Source organism: Phoenix dactylifera, chromosome 4 (assembly GCF_051530095.1).
Source record: "Phoenix dactylifera cultivar Ajwa chromosome 4, Ajwa_hap1_PhDact_Kaust_v1.1, whole genome shotgun sequence".
In the NCBI taxonomy this organism is placed as follows: Eukaryota; Viridiplantae; Streptophyta; class Magnoliopsida; order Arecales; family Arecaceae; genus Phoenix; species Phoenix dactylifera.
The window spans coordinates 10,654,176-10,670,511 of NC_143193.1; the positions used below are offsets into that span (position 1 = coordinate 10,654,176).

Genomic DNA, 16,336 nt, shown 5'->3' on the forward strand with positions numbered 1-16,336 from the left:
TTATCATTCGGATGGTCGCCAACCGTACAACAGGAGCAAACACTTCACCATAGTCAATCCCGGGACGTTGGCTATATCACTTGGCTACCAACCTTGCCTTGTATCTCTCTACTTCACCTTTAGCATTCTTCTTTTCTTTGAAAACCCACTTCAAACTAATGGACTTTTGACCTTCCGGTATGGTTGCTAGCTCCCAGGAGTCATTCTTCTCAATTGACTTGATTACTTGATCCATGACAATTCTCCACTTCTCATCTTTGACCGCTTCTTCAAAAACTATGGGCTCACAATCGGCAAAGTGACAAAAAAGAGTTAAATCATCACTTAAATTTTCTGTTACCTCATAAAGATCTTGAAGACTCCTCATTCATGGTTGCCTTTCACTAGAGCTTCCACTAGAAGATGAAGGTGTACTAGGAGTTGTTGGTGATCGAGGTGTTATGGGCTCTTGAACTTCTCTTCTTTGCTCATCTTCATCAAGGAATGGAAAGAAATCATATCTCTCCTTATCTTCATTACTCCAATTCCAAGAATCTTCTTCATCGAACTCCACATCAATAGTCGCCTTGCCAACACTTAGATTGTAGAGCTTGTAGCTTTTGGAACGTTGATCATACCCGATGAAGATGTGCTTCTTACTTTTATCATCAAGTTTGGACCTCTCTTGATCAGGTACATGAATATAGCCAATGCTCCCAAAAACTCTTAAATGGGAAATACTTGGCTTTTTTCCACTCTATGCTTCTTGAGGAGTTTTGTTCCATAGGATTCTAGTTGGACACCGGTTGGATAGGTACACTGAACAGTCAACCGCTTCCGTCCAAAATTCTTTTGGCATCTTCTTTGTCTTCAACATGCTTCGAGCCATATTGAGAATGCTCCTATTATTCCTTTCGACAACACCATTTTGTTGTGGAGATCTTGGAACGGTCAAGAACCGTCGAATACCATTTGCTTCACAAAACTCATTAAACTTGTTAGAAGTAAACTCTCCCCCTCTATCTATTCTCAAGGTTTTAATACAATAACCACTTTGTTTTTTAACAAGTGCTTTAAATTTTCTAAAAGCACCAAATACTCCAGATTTTTCTTTCAAGAAATAAATCCAAATTTTTCTACTACAACCATCAATAAAAAGAAGAAAATACCGATTGTTACCAAATGAAAAAGGCTTGATTGGTCCATAAACATCGGCATGAACAAGTTTAAGTGGCTCCCTTGCTCTTGAAGTAGTTTCTTTTGAAAAACTCTTTCAGAATTGTTTGCCAACAAGATACTCTTCACATAGTTGATCCGGTTGGTCAATAGTCGGTAAGCCCTTCAACATCTTTTTTTGTCCCAACAACTTTAAGTCTCCAAAATTTACATGCCCAAGCCTCAAATGCCAAAGCCAAGAAGAATCTTTCACACAAGTCATGAGACATTTAGCAACATCAGTTTAGATATCAAGAAAAAACATCCTATTTTTTGTCATAGGCACCTTAGCAATCACATTCTCCCTATCATCTTGAAGTAAGAGACTACAATTTTTCATATGAACCTCGTAGTTCTTCTCCAAAAGTTGTCCCAAACTTAGAATATTACTTTTCATACTTGAAATATAATAAACATTAGTCATAAGTTGATGGTCACCATTTTTCATACGAATTAAAATCGTACCTTTGCCTTCAATTGGAACTTTAGAGTTATCTCCAAAAGTAACAAACTTGGTCACCGATTCGTCAATCTCCACAAATTTGCTTTTATCTCTACACATGTGATTGCTTGCGGTATTATCAAGATACCACAAATTTTTCTTGCTTTTTTCTTCTTCTTTGTAGGCTAGCAACAAAGTGGCCTCCACTTCCTCATTTTTAACATAATGAGCCTTCTCTTCAACATTGAAAGGAGAACTCCAACACTCCCGAGCATAGTGCCCAATCTTTTGGCAATTGTAACACCAAACTTTGGACTTATCATTTTGCCTTATGTAGTTTTCTCTACCACGTCCTCCTGAAAAATACCTCCTTTCTTCATTGTTGGAGTATTGATTGCCTTGTCCACCTCTTCCTCTTCCTCTTCCTCCTCTCTCTCGACCTTGTCTACATCCACGTCCTCTTCCTTGTTGACTTTACTCATACTCCCTTTCCTTCTCCTTCACCGAGAGCTTGGTGGCTAGAGCTTGCTCGATCGACTCCTCCTTCTTTTTGTTGATTCTCTCTTCTTGGGCTTGTAATGAACTCATAAGTTGATCAACCGTTATAGTCTTCAAATCTTTAGACTCCTCAATGGCTACGACGATGTAATCGAACTTCGAATGAAACGAACGAAGATTTTCTCAATGACTCGGACATCCTTCAATCTTTCTCCAAACCTCTTCATTTGATTTACTATTAATGAGAGCACAAAAGTGCAATCGTCAGACCATCTTAATTAGTATTTTAGCTAATTATTAATAATAAAATTAACAAATTAATGTTTTATGTGTGCAAGTAGCCCAATCAGCTCGTTCCCCGCATTTCAAATGATCAGCCCCCATCGTATCACCTAATCAAGCTATCGCACCCATGCATGAATGGAAAGCCCACGTCCTAGCTCATCCTGAGCACCTTCACCCGTGTCATCCCCAACGTCCCGAGCTCTTCATACTGCCATGCATGGAAGATACCATTCCGGCACGTCCGTCGAGCTTGCCCTTGCTGCACCAAAACGTCGCCAGCCATCGTGCACAGCATGTCTCAGCGTGCCGGTCCAGACGCGTCCCAACCGCGTCATCAACGCGGCAGCCCGAGCCCAACTATGTTTCATCCGTTTCAGCCCGTGCCATCTTTTGGGTTTCCCAGTGCCCTAGGGCGCAGCGGAAGATACAGGATTATAAAATTTTTTTATAAAATTCATTATATGAAACCCTAATAAGCCAAGATCACCTTAATAGTATAACCAAATAATGTAGAAAATATCATCTTCGTATAGAAGAGTACCTATCACGCTATATCTAATATGTCTGAAGATGTCCTAAGGTGCCCAAATGTTCACCCTCCGATGTTGATCCACACAGGAATGGGTTCAAGACTCTAGCTCCACCAAAACTTGATTCTAATTGTTCAATCCTTTCAAAGGATTTAATTGGCTGATTTTCCTGCACTTCTTTCTTCCTTTCTACCTCTAAAATATTCACTAGCCTTTTTGTCCTAAAGAAGACCCTCTTGTCTTGGGTTAGGACAAAAGAGAGAGGCTTGTAAGAAAGAAGGGATAAGGGAGAGAGAAGGAGAGACTTTTTCTTTGATGATCTTTAGAACCCCAAGGCACCTCCTTATTTATAAGAGATGGAGGGATGCATCATAAAGGGATGCATCCCATCCACACACCTCATCATGATGAGGCATGTGCCAAGAGAGGCATCCCATCATAATGGGGTGCTAAGGAGAAAGGTGTATCAACTTCTTTCTCATGTCTCCCTCTTAAATCCTGATGATCCAAGGGTCCAGATCTAGGCGCCATCTAATGGTCCAGATCAAGGCATCATCATCCAGGGTGCCATCCAATGGTCCAGAAGCAAGATGCCATCACCGATGGTCCAGATTCAGGCGCTGAGCAACGGTCCAGATCTTTCATCCAGAGAGCCATCCAGTGGTCTAGATTCAGGCGCTGACCAATGGTCCAGATCCTTCATCCAGGAATCCATCCAATGGTCCAGATGAAGGCGCCAACCAGTGGACCAGATCCTTCATCCAGGAAGCCATCCAATGGTCCAGATGAAGGCGCCAACCAGTGGACCAGATCCTTCATCCAGGGAGCGATCCAATGGTCCAAAAGTGAAGGCCCTATCAAACCCAATCCAATTGGATTTAACCAACTTAAAGAAAACATTAAACCTAATCAAATCAGGTCTAATTAAAGCCAAATGGGTTCCAACTCTTGGCTAACCCATATTAGGTCATGATCTAATCATATTAGATCAACCTAACCTAAGAATCAGATTCGAATTTAATTTGAATCAGGAGCTAGGGTTTGCAACACGTGCTAGCATGTTCATCTTGCAAACATAATCTAATCCAATTAGACCCTTGATCAATTTTCTTGTGTGTGACCCATTAGGTTCCTTATCTTAGCCAGCAGTAGGTGCAGGTGCAAGTTGACCTAACCTGATTAGAATACCTCTAATCCAATTTAGGTTCAATTTAGTGCTAAACCTGACTTAGCAATCAAAACCTTTCTGATGCTTTGATCTAATCAAACTCTTTGATCCGATCAACCCACAAGACATGATTGACGTCTAGCAATGTATCATGTCTACCCGGAAGATGAGGAATGTATTGGACAAATCCAAACATACCCTTCAGTGGCAAGTTACCGTGCAATTCAATCCCTCAGTCATACTACATCCTGAATAAGTGCATGAGTATGGATCAATATTGTTACGGGGGAACTTAGCCACCATGCCCCACGTGACCGGCACGCGCGCCCAGGAAGACTACGGCTGCCCCTTGATCCAGCAATCTGACCTCGGGTCGGATATCTTCGGCTCCGCAGCCCGACCCCGAGTCGGCTGCCCCTTGATCCAGCAATCCGACCCCAGGTCGGATATCTTCGGCTCCGCAGCCCGACCCCCGAGTCGGCTGCCCCTTGATCCAGCAATCCGACCCCGGGTCGGATATCTTCGGCTCCGCAGCCCGACCCCGAGTCGGCTGCCCCTTGATCCAGCAATCCGACCTCGGGTCGGATATCTTCGGCTCCGCAGCCCGACCCCGAGTCGGCTGCCCCTTGATCCAGCAATCCGACCCCGAGTCGACAATCTCTCGACAACAACAGACTGTTCCTCTGAGGCACGCCGCGGCCCCCTGCTCCACTACTCCCTGCAACGGCCGTATCCGGCGCTGCCCCACGATCCCCTGTAACAGCCGTACAAAGCGGAGCTCCACTATGCCCTGCCATGGCTGTACCCAGCGCTGCCCCACGACGCCCTGTAACGGCCATGTCAGTGGCAGCCCCATCGTGCCACACGATGACGAATCTCCGGAAAAACCCCCCAGCCTGATATATATGAGGCTGGGGGGGAAGGGGGAGGGTAAGATATATCTTCCAGAGTATCATCTCACCTGCTACCTTCTCCTTCTCCTTCTCCTTCGATCTCCTCTGACTTGATCGTCGGAGGGCCCCCACTACCCCGATGGTGGTGCGAGGCTTGCTTGCAGGTTTCACGGCGGAGGGCGGAGCGCAACCAAAGCAACTCAAAGGGAACCCCGTTCACACCGCTGTGCCAATCGTTCTCGGTCTGGACCACCAGCAACAGTTGGCGCTAGAAAGAGGGCCCGGATCTCAGAGCAATCGTAATGGCACGGCGAGGTGGTCGTGGAGCTTCCAATGCTCCCGGTCGCGGGGCCTCTCGCGCCACTGGCCGGGAGGCCGCTGCATCCCCAACACGCTCTCAGCAACACTCCACCGCCCCACCGCCCATTCAGATGGTCGAAGCCGCCCAGTTCGACCAGCTAACCCAGCAGGTTCGCACCCTCGCGGAGGCGGTGCAGAATCTGCAGGGTGCGATGTCCCGGGCGCCGCAGCAGGCTCAGGAGCCGCCGCTGCCTGAGCGTTCGCCTGTCCTCCTCAACCCGCGTTCCTTCCTCTCCCATGGGGAGGAGCGCCGGCGCGAGGAGGATTCTCAAGCACGCTCCATTTTGCCGGGACCTTCCCACCGGAGCTGCGCGGGGTACGAGAGGCGGGCCCGGGCGCGTTCCCAGACCCCCCAGTCCTCGAGGAACCCGCGCTCCAGTCGGTCCCCCTCTCGCCGCTCCTTGTCTCCCACCCACCGGTCGCGTTCCCTGGACCGGCGGGTGGACGATCTCCACCGACAACTCCAGGTCCTGAAGGGCCATTCCAAAGATCCCTTCGCCGACTTAGAGATCTCCTCCCAGCCGGCGCTCGCCTCGAGGATCCTGCGGACCCCGAATCCGCCGGGGTTCAAAATGCCGGCGATCGAGCCCTATGACGGGGCGGCGGACCCACGGGATCACGTCGAGAGTTTCAGGACCCTTATGCTCCTCCACGGAGCATCAGATCCCCTTCTCTGCAAGGCTTTCCCGGCAACCCTCCGTGGCCCGGCGAGGGCATGGTTCACCGGGCTGGAGGCTGACTCAATCCGGTCCTTCGACCAGTTCACTCGCCTCTTCATCACTCATTTCGCCGTCAGTAGCCGGCGGCGACTGGTCTCCGACTCCCTCTTTGATGTCCGGCAAAACGAGGGAGAAAGCCTGCGGGATTATCTTACCCGCTTCAACAGGGCTACGCTGGAGGTCCGGAACCTGAGTCAGGAGGTAGCTCTTTCAGCCCTGAAGCGTGGCTTCCGGAAGAGCAGACTCACCTTCTCCCAAGACAAACGCCTGCCGCGGAGCTTCCCAGAGCTGTTGTCCCGGGCGAACCAGTATGCGGACGCCGAGGAGGCGGCCGCCCACCGGAGCAAGGAGGCCGCCGAGATCCCACAAAAGCTTGGGAAGAAAAGGCGGAAAGAGGCACGCCAGAGGAGGAGCCCGACGCCCCAGCGTCGGCGCAGAAGCCCGTCGCCGGCGAAGAACCACGGCGCCCCACGCCCTCGTTCTCCGCCCCGACGTTTCAACCAGTACACCCCTCTCCTGACTCCCCGGGCCCAGATCCTTATGGAGATCAAGGGGCGGGAGGACCTCCCGGCCCCGAGACAGATAGAAGGATCCCTGGAAAGAGGCCCTCCCGGGCGTACTGTGAGTACCACCGAGACCACGGCCACGACACAGAGGACTGCTTCCAGCTTCGGGACGAGATCGAGGCTCTTATCCGTCGGGGGCGTCTCGGTCGATATGTGAGCGACCGACGTCCCCCCGCAGACCCGCGTCCGGCCGACCCGGCTCCTCCGGAGCCTCGGGAGCAGAATCGACCCGTTGCGGGCGTGATCCACACTATCACTGGGGGCTGCTCTCGGCCCGTGAGGAATGCAGGGGGCTCGACGGAAGCGTCAGGGACGGCCGTCGTAAAGAGGCAGAGGGTCGGCAATGTAATCACCTTTTCTGATGAGGATGTAAAGGGAGTTCAGACTCCCCACGATGACGCCATGGTGATCTCCCTCACTATGGCAAACTATGATGTAAGGCGTGTTCTTGTGGATAGTGGAAGCTCAGCTGATATTTTGTTTTACGAGGCCTTCCAAAAGATGAGCTTGTCCAGACAGTTGTTGCACAAAATGTCCACCCCCCTCGTAGGATTCACCGGTGACGCTGTCCCGGCGGAAGGTGTCGTTGAGCTGCCTGTGACTGCGGGCGTCGCACCCGCAGAAGCCACGGTGCGACTCGGGTTCTTGGTCGTCCGTGTTCCCTCGGCCTACAACGCTATCCTCGGGCGACCCGGGCTGAACGCCCTTCGCGCGGTGGTCTCCACGTACCACTTGCTCATGCGGTTTCCCACGGCGGTCGGGATCGGAGAGGTCCGAGGTGACCAACCGACCGCACGGCAATGTTTTCTAGCAACCCTCAAAGGGAAGAAGCCCGTGGAAGCCCTAAGCGTCGAGTCCCTTGATGCCAGAAACCCCGTCGAGCGGCAAGTGATAGGCGCGCGACCAACGAGTGGAATTCTCCGAGGCTCGGCCCTCGGATGCCAGGCTAACCCGATGATCATCCCGGGAGCAGACTAGCCTGAAGCCCCGACCGGTCGCCTCGGCTTGCGCCAGCCTTGGCCGACCAACGAGCGGAATTCCCCGAGGCTCGGCCCTCGGATGCCAGCCTAACCCGATGATCATCCCGGGAACAGACTAGCCTGAAGCCCCGACCGGTCGCCTCGGCTTGCGCCAGCCTTGGCCGACTAACGAGCGGAATTCCCCGAGGCTCGGCCCTCGGATGCCAGGCTAACCCGATGATCATCCCGGGAGCAGACTAGCCTGAAGCCCCGACCGGTCGCCTCGGCTTGCGCCAGCCTTGGCCGACCAACGAGCGGAATTTCCCGAGGCTCGGCCCTCGGATGCCAGGCTAACCCGATGATCATCCCGGGAGCAGACTAGCCTGAAGCCCCGACCGGTCGCCTCGGCTTGCGCCAGCCTTGGCCGACCAACGAGCGGAATTCCCCGAGGCTCGGCCCTTGGATGCCAGGCTAACCCGATGATCATCCCGGGAGCAGACTAGCCTGAAGCCCCGACCGGTCGCCTCGGCTTGCGCCAGCCTTGGCCGACCAACGAGCGGAATTTCCCGAGGCTCGGCCCTCGGATGCCAGGCTAACGCGATGATCATCCCGGGAGCAGACTAGCCTGAAGCCCCGACCGGTCGCCTCGGCTTGCGCCAGCCTTGGCCGACCAACGAGCGGAATTCCCCGAGGCTCGGCCTTCGGATGCCAGGCTAACCCGATGATCATCCCGGGAGCAGACTAGCCTGAAGCCCCGACCGGTCGCCTCGGCTTGCGCCAGCCTTGGCCGACCAACGAGCGGAATTCCCCGAGGCTCGGCCCTCGGATGCCAGGCTAACCCGATGATCATCCCGGGAGCAGACTAGCCTGAAGCCCCGACCGGTCGCCTCGGCTTGCGCCAGCCTTGGCCGACCAACGAGCGGAATTCTCCGAGGCTCGGCCCTCAGATGCCAGGCTAACCCGATGATCATCCCGGGAGCAGACTAGCCTGAAGCCCCGACCGGTCGCCTCGGCTTGCGCCAGCCTTGGCCGACCAACGAGCGGAATTCCCCGAGGCTCGGCCCTCGGATGCCAGGCTAACCCGATGATCATCCCGGGAGCAGACTAGCCTGAAGCCCCGACCGGTCGCCTCGGCTTGCGCCAGCCTTGGCCGACCAACGAGCGGAATTCTCCGAGGCTCGGCCCTCGGATGCCAGGCTAACCCGATGATCATCCCGGGAGCAGACTAGCCTGAAGCCCCGACCGGTCGCCTCGGCTTGCGCCAGCCTTGGCCGACCAACGAGCGGAATTCCCCGAGGCTCGGCCCTCGGATGCCAGGCTAACCCGATGATCATCCCGGGAGCAGACTAGCCTGAAGCCCCGACCGGTCGCCTCGGCTTGCGCCAGCCTTGGCCGACCAACGAGCGGAATTCCCCGAGGCTCGGCCCTCGGATGCCAGGCTAACCCGATGATCATCCCGGGAGCAGACTAGCCTGAAGCCCCGACCGGTCGCCTCGGCTTGCGCCAGCCTTGGCCGACCAACGAGCGGAATTCCCCGAGGCTCGGCCCTCGGATGCCAGGCTAACCCGATGATCATCCCGGGAGCAGACTAGCCTGAAGCCCCGACCGGTCGCCTCGGCTTGCGCCAGCCTTGGCCAACCAACGAGCGGAATTCCCCAAGGCTCAGTCCTCGGATGCCTGGCCTAGCGCCGGAAGAATTTCCTGAGGCCTAACCCTCGGATGCCTGGCCTAGCGCCGGAAGGATTTCCTGAGGCCTAACCCTCGGATGCCTGGCCTAGCGCCGGAAGAATTTCCTGAGGCCTAACCCTCGGATGCCTGGCCTAGTGCCGGAAGAATTTCCTGAGGCCTAACCCTCGGATGCCTGGCCTAGCGCCGGAAGAATTTCCTGAGGCCTAACCCTCGGATGCCTGGCCTAGCGCCGAAAGAATTTCCCAAGGCTCAGTCCTCGGATGCCTGGCCTAGCGCCGGAAGAATTTCCTGAGGCCTAACCCTCGGATGCCTGGCCTAGCGCCGGAAGGATTTCCTGAGGCCTAACCCTCGGATGCCTGGCCTAGCGCCGGAAGAATTTCCTGAGGCCTAACCCTCGGATGCCTGGCCTGGCGCCGGAAGAATTTCCTGAGGCCTAACCCTCGGATGCCTGGCCTGGCGCCGGAAGAATTTCCTGAGGCCTAACCCTCGGATGCCTGGCCTAGCGCCGGATGAATTTCCTGAGGCCTAACCCTCGGACGCCTGGCCTAGCGCCGGAAGAATTTCCTGAGGCCTAACCCTCGGATGCCTGGCCTAGCGCCGGATGAATTTCCTGAGGCCTAACCCTCGGATGCCTGGCCTAGCGCCGGATGAATTTCCTGAGGCCTAACCCTCGGATGCCTGGCCTAGCGCCGGAGGAACTTCAAGAGTCAGGAGTCGGCGAGGCGCTACCGAGAGTTAAAAAGAGGAAGGATGAAAGTGAAATGAGGAAACACTCTGTTTGCATTAACTTTCATTGCACCAGGGCCGAGACCCATACAACATGGCAAAACGCCAACATACAAAGAAAAGAACAAAGAAAAATACAGAGGGTCAGCTTGGAGGAACCCCTGGGTCGGGAACGGCGAGCACACCCGCAAGGGGTAGGGAGACAGTTGGAGAATCAGCAGGCAATGGCATTGAAGGGGAGTCGAGGAGGGAGACCCCACTCAGGTCAATTTCGGGGTATCTAGCGGACACCCTCGCCAGGCCTTCATCGAAGCCTAAGACAAAGGAGTCGGACCCCGCGTCCGACATGTCACGGATGAACTCGGCGGACTGACGATAGGCCTGTACCGCCTGACGCCCGATTTTCGCGCTCTTCTCGGCCAGCGCCGCCTCCGCTCGCTCCGTAATCTGAGCTTTCGCCTCCATGACCTTCGCCACAATCCGGTCGTCCGCCTCGGAGGAGACCCTCAGCAGATCGGCCCGAGCCTCCATGTGCTTCGCCTCGGCAGCAACGCGAGCAGCCTCAGCCTCCTCCAGGCGCGAATGAAGCTCCTGGTTGCTCGTGCGGGACTCCTCCAAGGCCGATTCCAATTCGGCCAGCTTGGCTTCAAGAGATCGGGCTCGGTTGCGGGCGTTGTCGGCTGACTGCTGGGCCTTCTCCCACCTCTCCCGGAAGTCGGCAGCCTTCCGGGACTGCTCTTCGGCCCGCTCCTCCGCCTTCCTGATCTCGCCTTCGAGACCCGAGGCAACCTTGAGTTGCTCCTGAGTCTCCAACAGTTGCCTCTCGAGGGCGGCGAAGCCGAGTACCCGCTCTTCGGCCACCTGGAGCCTCGTCTCGAGGTCCCTGGTCGTCCTCCCTGCCGCAGCCTGGCCTCCCTCCTCTACAGCTTTCAGTCGGCTCTCGGCCCTCGCCAGAAGCCTCGCCTGTTCCTCGTGGCTTTCCTCCAGACGGATCATGTACTGGGCGAGCTAAGAGATAGGAAAAATGGGGGTGTCAGGCGGGGATCAATAGAGCCTATAAATGACGAAAGCGGCCAGAAGAACACTCACCGACATGAGACAGACGCAGCTGGCAGCTCCGACGTCAGGGATCCCCATCTGCCGGACCCGCCTACGGTCACTCTCCAGCAGCACCGTCTCGATGAGGTTTCGGGCGCCGGCGAAAGTGAAGGCTGACCCCGACTTCGCCCCGGAGCCGGACGGTGGTTCTGCGGCCTTACCCTTACCCATTGCTTGGGAGAGAGTCATGCTGACCGTGCTCGGGGCGGGGGCCGCTCCAGAAATCGATAGGGTCCCGCTCGGCCGGGGCCTCGGCGCGCTCCTTCTCGTATCATCCGAAGCCGACCGAGTCGAAGGCCGGGCTGGGGACCGATTGCGTCCGACCCGGCCGTCTCGGGCGCGCCCGGGTAACGCCTCCGGAAAAGCGGTAGTCTCATCACCGGAGGGCTGATACGGCGTCAACTGTCGGTCCGAGCCCGCGGCGCCCCCCTGATCGGTGGGTCCGGACCCGTCTGTCGGCGTCGGAGTCGCCTGCTGGCGGGACTTCTTCGCCGGTGGGACCCCGCTCGGAGGAGTCCGTTTCTTCCTCCGGACCGCTTCCAGTAGGGACGCCCTACTGACAGCCATCGCCTTGTCCGACCGCATGACGTCGTCGATTTCTGCAAAAAGGACGAGATGGTCGGAGACTGAGAAACTGATGGAAAGAAGAAACAAAAGAGGAGAAAAGAGCTAGAAAAGAAGTGGTGGCGGGCTCACGGTCGGCGGGGACCGAGCTCAGACCGACGTTCACTAAGGCATCCTCGGAAATAAGGCGGGCCACCGGGGGAAGCCGGCCCTTGGGTTTTCCAGTGCCCAAGGGTGCAGCGGAAGATATGGAATTATAAAATTTTCTTATAAAACTCATTATATGAACTCACCTTAATAGTATAACCAAATAATGTAGAAAATATAATCTTGGTATAGAAGAATACCTATCACGCTATATCCAATATGTCTGAAGATGTCCTAAGGTGCCCAAATGTTCACCCTCCGATGTTGATCCACACAGGAATGGGTTCAAGACTCTAGCTCCACCAAAACTTGATTCTAATTGTTCAATCCTTCCAAAGGATTTAATTGGCTGATTTTCCTTCACTTCCTTCTTCCTTTCTACCTCTAAAACATTCATTAGCCTTTTTGTCCTAAAGAAGATCCTCTTGTCTTGGGTTAGGACAAAAGAGAGAGGCTTATAAGAAAGAAGGGATAAGGGAGAGAGAAGGAGAGACTTTTTCTTTGATGATCTTTAGAACCCCAAGGCACCTCCTTATTTATAAGAGATGGAGGGATGCATCATAAAGGGATGCATCCCATCCACACACCTCATCATGATGAGGCATGTGCCAAGAGAGGCATCCCATCATGATGGGGTGCTAAGGAGAAGGGTGTATCAACTTCTTTCTCATATCTCCCTCTTAAATCCTGATGATCCAAGGGCCCAAATGCAGTGAACCAAAGCCAATGGTCCAGATCTAGGCGCCATCTAATGGTCCAGATCAAGGCATCATCATCCAGGGTGCCATCCAATGGTCCAGAAGCAAGATGTCATCACTGATGGTCCAGATTCAGGCGCTGAGCAACGGTCCAGATCTTTCATCTAGAGAGCCATCCAGTGGTCTAGATTCAGGCGCTAACCAAGGATCCAGATCCTTCATCCAGGAATCCATCCAATGGTCCAGATGAAGGCGCCAACCAGTGGACCAGATCCTTCATCCAGGGAGCGATCCAATGGTCCAAAAATGAAGGCCCTATCAAACCCAATCCAATTGGATTTAACCAACTTAAAGAAAATATTAAACCTAATCAAATCAGGTCTAATTAAAGCCAAATGGGTTCCAACTCTTGGCTAACCCATATTAGGTCATAATCTAATCATATTAGATCAACCTAACCTAAGAATCAGATTCGAATTTAATTTGAATCAGGAGCTAGGGTTTGCAACACGTGCTAGCATGTTCATCTTGCAAACATGATCTAATCCAATTAGGCCCTTGATCAATTTCCTTGTGTGTGACCCATTAGGTTCCTTATCTTAGCCAGCAGTAGGTGCAGGTGCAAGTTGACCTAACCTGATTAGAATACCTCTAATCCAATTTAGGTTCAATTTAGTGCTAAACCTGACTTAGCAATCAGAACCTTTCTGATTCTTTGATCTAATCAAACTCTTTGATCCGATCAACCCACAAGACATGATTGACGTCTAGCAACGTATCATGTCTACTCGGAAGATGAGGAATGTATTGGACAAATCCAAACATACCCTTCAGTGGCAAGTTACCGTGCAATTCAGTCCCTCAGTCATACTACATCCTGAATAAGTGCATGAGTATGGATCAATATCAAACTCAATCACTTATTCATGTCTCTCTCAATCTTTTATATGATAATTCAAACAATGAAACATTAGAAACTCTTTCTAATATTCATTTTGCTTTGATCAAAGGCTTTTTGAATCATCATAAGATTAGAATAAGTAGGATGTTACCTTCTCTTACTAGAAGTGACTGATTCCTTGTTGACCTACTCACAACCTTCGTACAAAATCCACCATATCCAGAATACCCCGTACACAACGCAATATCGTGAATGAGGATAAACCAAAACATAGCTTCAAGTGCATAAGGTACCATGGTGATCTCAGGTCTAAGGATCACTTGCACAACTCCCACTATGAGAACCATCTTTTGATAATTAAGTAAGAATCCATAAGATGTTCTCATGGCTGGTCACTTCAGTGAACTCATTCCTCTAATGAGCACCCACATCTTTGTATTAGTGTCTCACACAAGTAATTGTGAGATCAATCACCCTCTACATCGAGCATACATAAAATGTGCCAGTCTTTCCGGTAATATTGATCCCCGACTCAATATACCAATTTGACTAGGAATATTCTAAATTAGGATTTTAGGATTTTAGGTCTCACTGGTATGATCTCATCATAACCCTAAAACTAATGTCCTAATTTATGGGGTTCATCATCCAATAATAAAACAGATAAGCAGCAAATGATGAAACACAATGCCTTTATTGATATATATCAAGTGTCAAAGTACATGATTTGGAGGATTACAAAGAGAAACCCATCAAATGATTGGCTTATAGGGCATCTACTCTTTCACCATCGTGCCATGCATGGCACGTTTCCCCCATCCCCAGCGTGCCAGCTGATGTGGAAATTTATTTCACACATTTTCTTAGTCTTAATTATTTTGTTTTAGAGTGTTTTGTATGTTCTTAGCTCATTTGTCTAGAATTTAGGTGTCTTTTACATTTATTTAATTCTTGAAAATTCTTGGTATTTTGCAGGTATTTAATTATTGAATTCGGTTGAAATTGGGCTAGTCTAGTCAATCCAGAACACTGTTTGGTTTTTGGATTCTAACTGGAGCTACAGACCTCCGTTTTATATGTTGTTTAGCTTGCTGGAACGATAAGAGGTAGACCTAAAACTTTTATGAAGATCACAAAACCAATTTCTACCGTTTTGAAGTCCAAAATTTAGCCGAAACAGAGAATTCCGAATCTGTCCAGAATTTTACTGTGGCCCAGACCCTATTTCGGTTTTCAGCTTGTATATGGAGTTATATAAGTCAAAATAATGGAAACCCAGGTGCGTTGGAAAGCTGAGAACGAGATCTAAAACTTTTGTGAAGGGTCCAACTCCAAAGTATATTGTTTTGGTGCTCTAAATTCAGCTGGAAGTCGAGTCTAAAAATCAGCCTAGAATTTCGGGATTTCAGCTAGCAGATAGGAAGGAAATCTGTTTTAAAATTAAAAAAAAAAAAGGGGAATTCCGAGAAGAGGAGGGGGGCCAGCAGATACGAAGAGGAGGAGAAGCAGAAAAAAAAGAAAAAATGTAGAGAATCTGAAATTTCGAGAGGAGGAAAAGCTAGAAATTTCGAGAGGAAGAAAAAGCTGGAATTCTGGGAGAAAGAACGGAACGGAGGATTTTTGCAAATACAGAGTTCTTTTCCTTTCTCTTATATATATTTTTTTTTATTTTTTTTATTATTTGCTGAATTGTTATTAAGAATGTTGAATGCGAATTTATGTTTGAGAAATAATGGGATTGATTTATTAGTTATGATTTGCTAGTTTTCTTATCCTAGGGCTAGGACGTAGTCATTGAAGTTTTGATATGAATTGAGTATGGTTGTATTGAACATCTTTTGTTAATTGCAATTTGATGATTTCGGTTTTTATTCTTGCAATTTACTGGCCATGAATTGCATGCTTAAGATGTTGAATGAAGTAACGAAAGTTGAAATTCAATATTAGTTGATGAATTTATCAAACATTGGTGGTGTAGTTTAGAAATAAATGCACACCCTTGTGATCTACAATCAAGAATTTCACAGATCATAATGAATTTATATTAATTTCTATGATCACGAAAGTAGACATAGGATTAATATAGGTATAGGTGTTATGCCTTGAAAGAGGATATCACATAAAAAAAAGGGATTCGGTCATTGTAATTAGCAGAATATTAACAATCAGATTTAAATTCATTGAAGGAATTCAATTGATGAAATCCAAGCCCTAGGAACCTTTCATATTTGATTTTTCAGGTCAAGAAATTGCAGTCAGTCACATCAATTTGGGGTCGTCTAAATAATATAGAAAATTTATAAATTGGTACTTGAATCGCCTCCTTGTGGAAACGATACTCTTTTTGCCCTATTCTACTTGTCATGACCCATGCACTTGTGGTAGAGTCTAGGAACTATCAAGTTTTTGGCGCCGTTGCCGGGGAGGATTGTTTTCAATATCAATACAAATAATTTTCTGCATTAATTTAGACTGTTTTGTTCTTTTTGTTAATTTACATTTTCTATATTTAGTGTATGCCATGAAACTGTGAGCTAATTGAGCCTTTTGATCCAGAAATTGAGAGAACCCTACGAGCATTAAGGAAACAACAAAGATTAGAGCTAAAGCAAAAACAAGCAGTAGCTATGGCAGATAACCAAGATAACCAGAGTAAAAGGTTGTTGAGTGACTATGCAGTGCCGAATGTCAATGGTGCTCAACCCAGTATTGTGAGACCTACAGTCAATGCTAATAATTTTGAGATTAAGCCTGGTCTCATCCAGATGGTGCAGCAGGAGCAGTTTGGTGGACCTGCTGAGGATCCACATGCACACCTTGCCAATTTCTTGGAGATTTGTGATACAATCAAGATGAATGGAGTTAGTGATGATGCTATTCGACTCCGACTTTTTTCATT

General features: G+C 50.4%; 1 protein-coding gene across 1 annotated transcript; it reads right to left on the bottom strand.

The window, feature by feature from the left end:
• Window positions 1-367: 367 nt before the first annotated feature.
• On the bottom strand, window positions 368-11,298 carry LOC149753644 (uncharacterized). The gene is made up of 4 exons (XM_089930338.1): window positions 11,119-11,298; window positions 10,565-11,037; window positions 1,660-1,748; window positions 368-663 (listed from the first exon to the last, which is right to left on the bottom strand). The coding sequence occupies exons 1-4, from the start codon at window positions 11,296-11,298 to the stop codon at window positions 368-370; spliced, it is 1,038 nt and encodes a 345-aa protein (XP_089786464.1).
• Between the last annotated feature and the right edge of the window lie 5,038 nt (window positions 11,299-16,336).

Coding starts and splice junctions, on each gene's coding strand:
- LOC149753644 (XM_089930338.1), bottom strand. CDS start 11,298: ATGGGTAAGGGTAAGGCCGCAGAACCACCGTCCGGCTCCGGGGCGAAG. Junction 11,038..11,118: donor GCTGCGTCTGTCTCATGTCG/GTGAGTGTTCTT, acceptor CCTATCTCTTAG/CTCGCCCAGTACATGATCCG. Junction 1,749..10,564: donor CGCGTTGCTGCCGAGGCGAA/GCACATGGAGGC, acceptor TCACATGTGTAG/AGATAAAAGCAAATTTGTGG.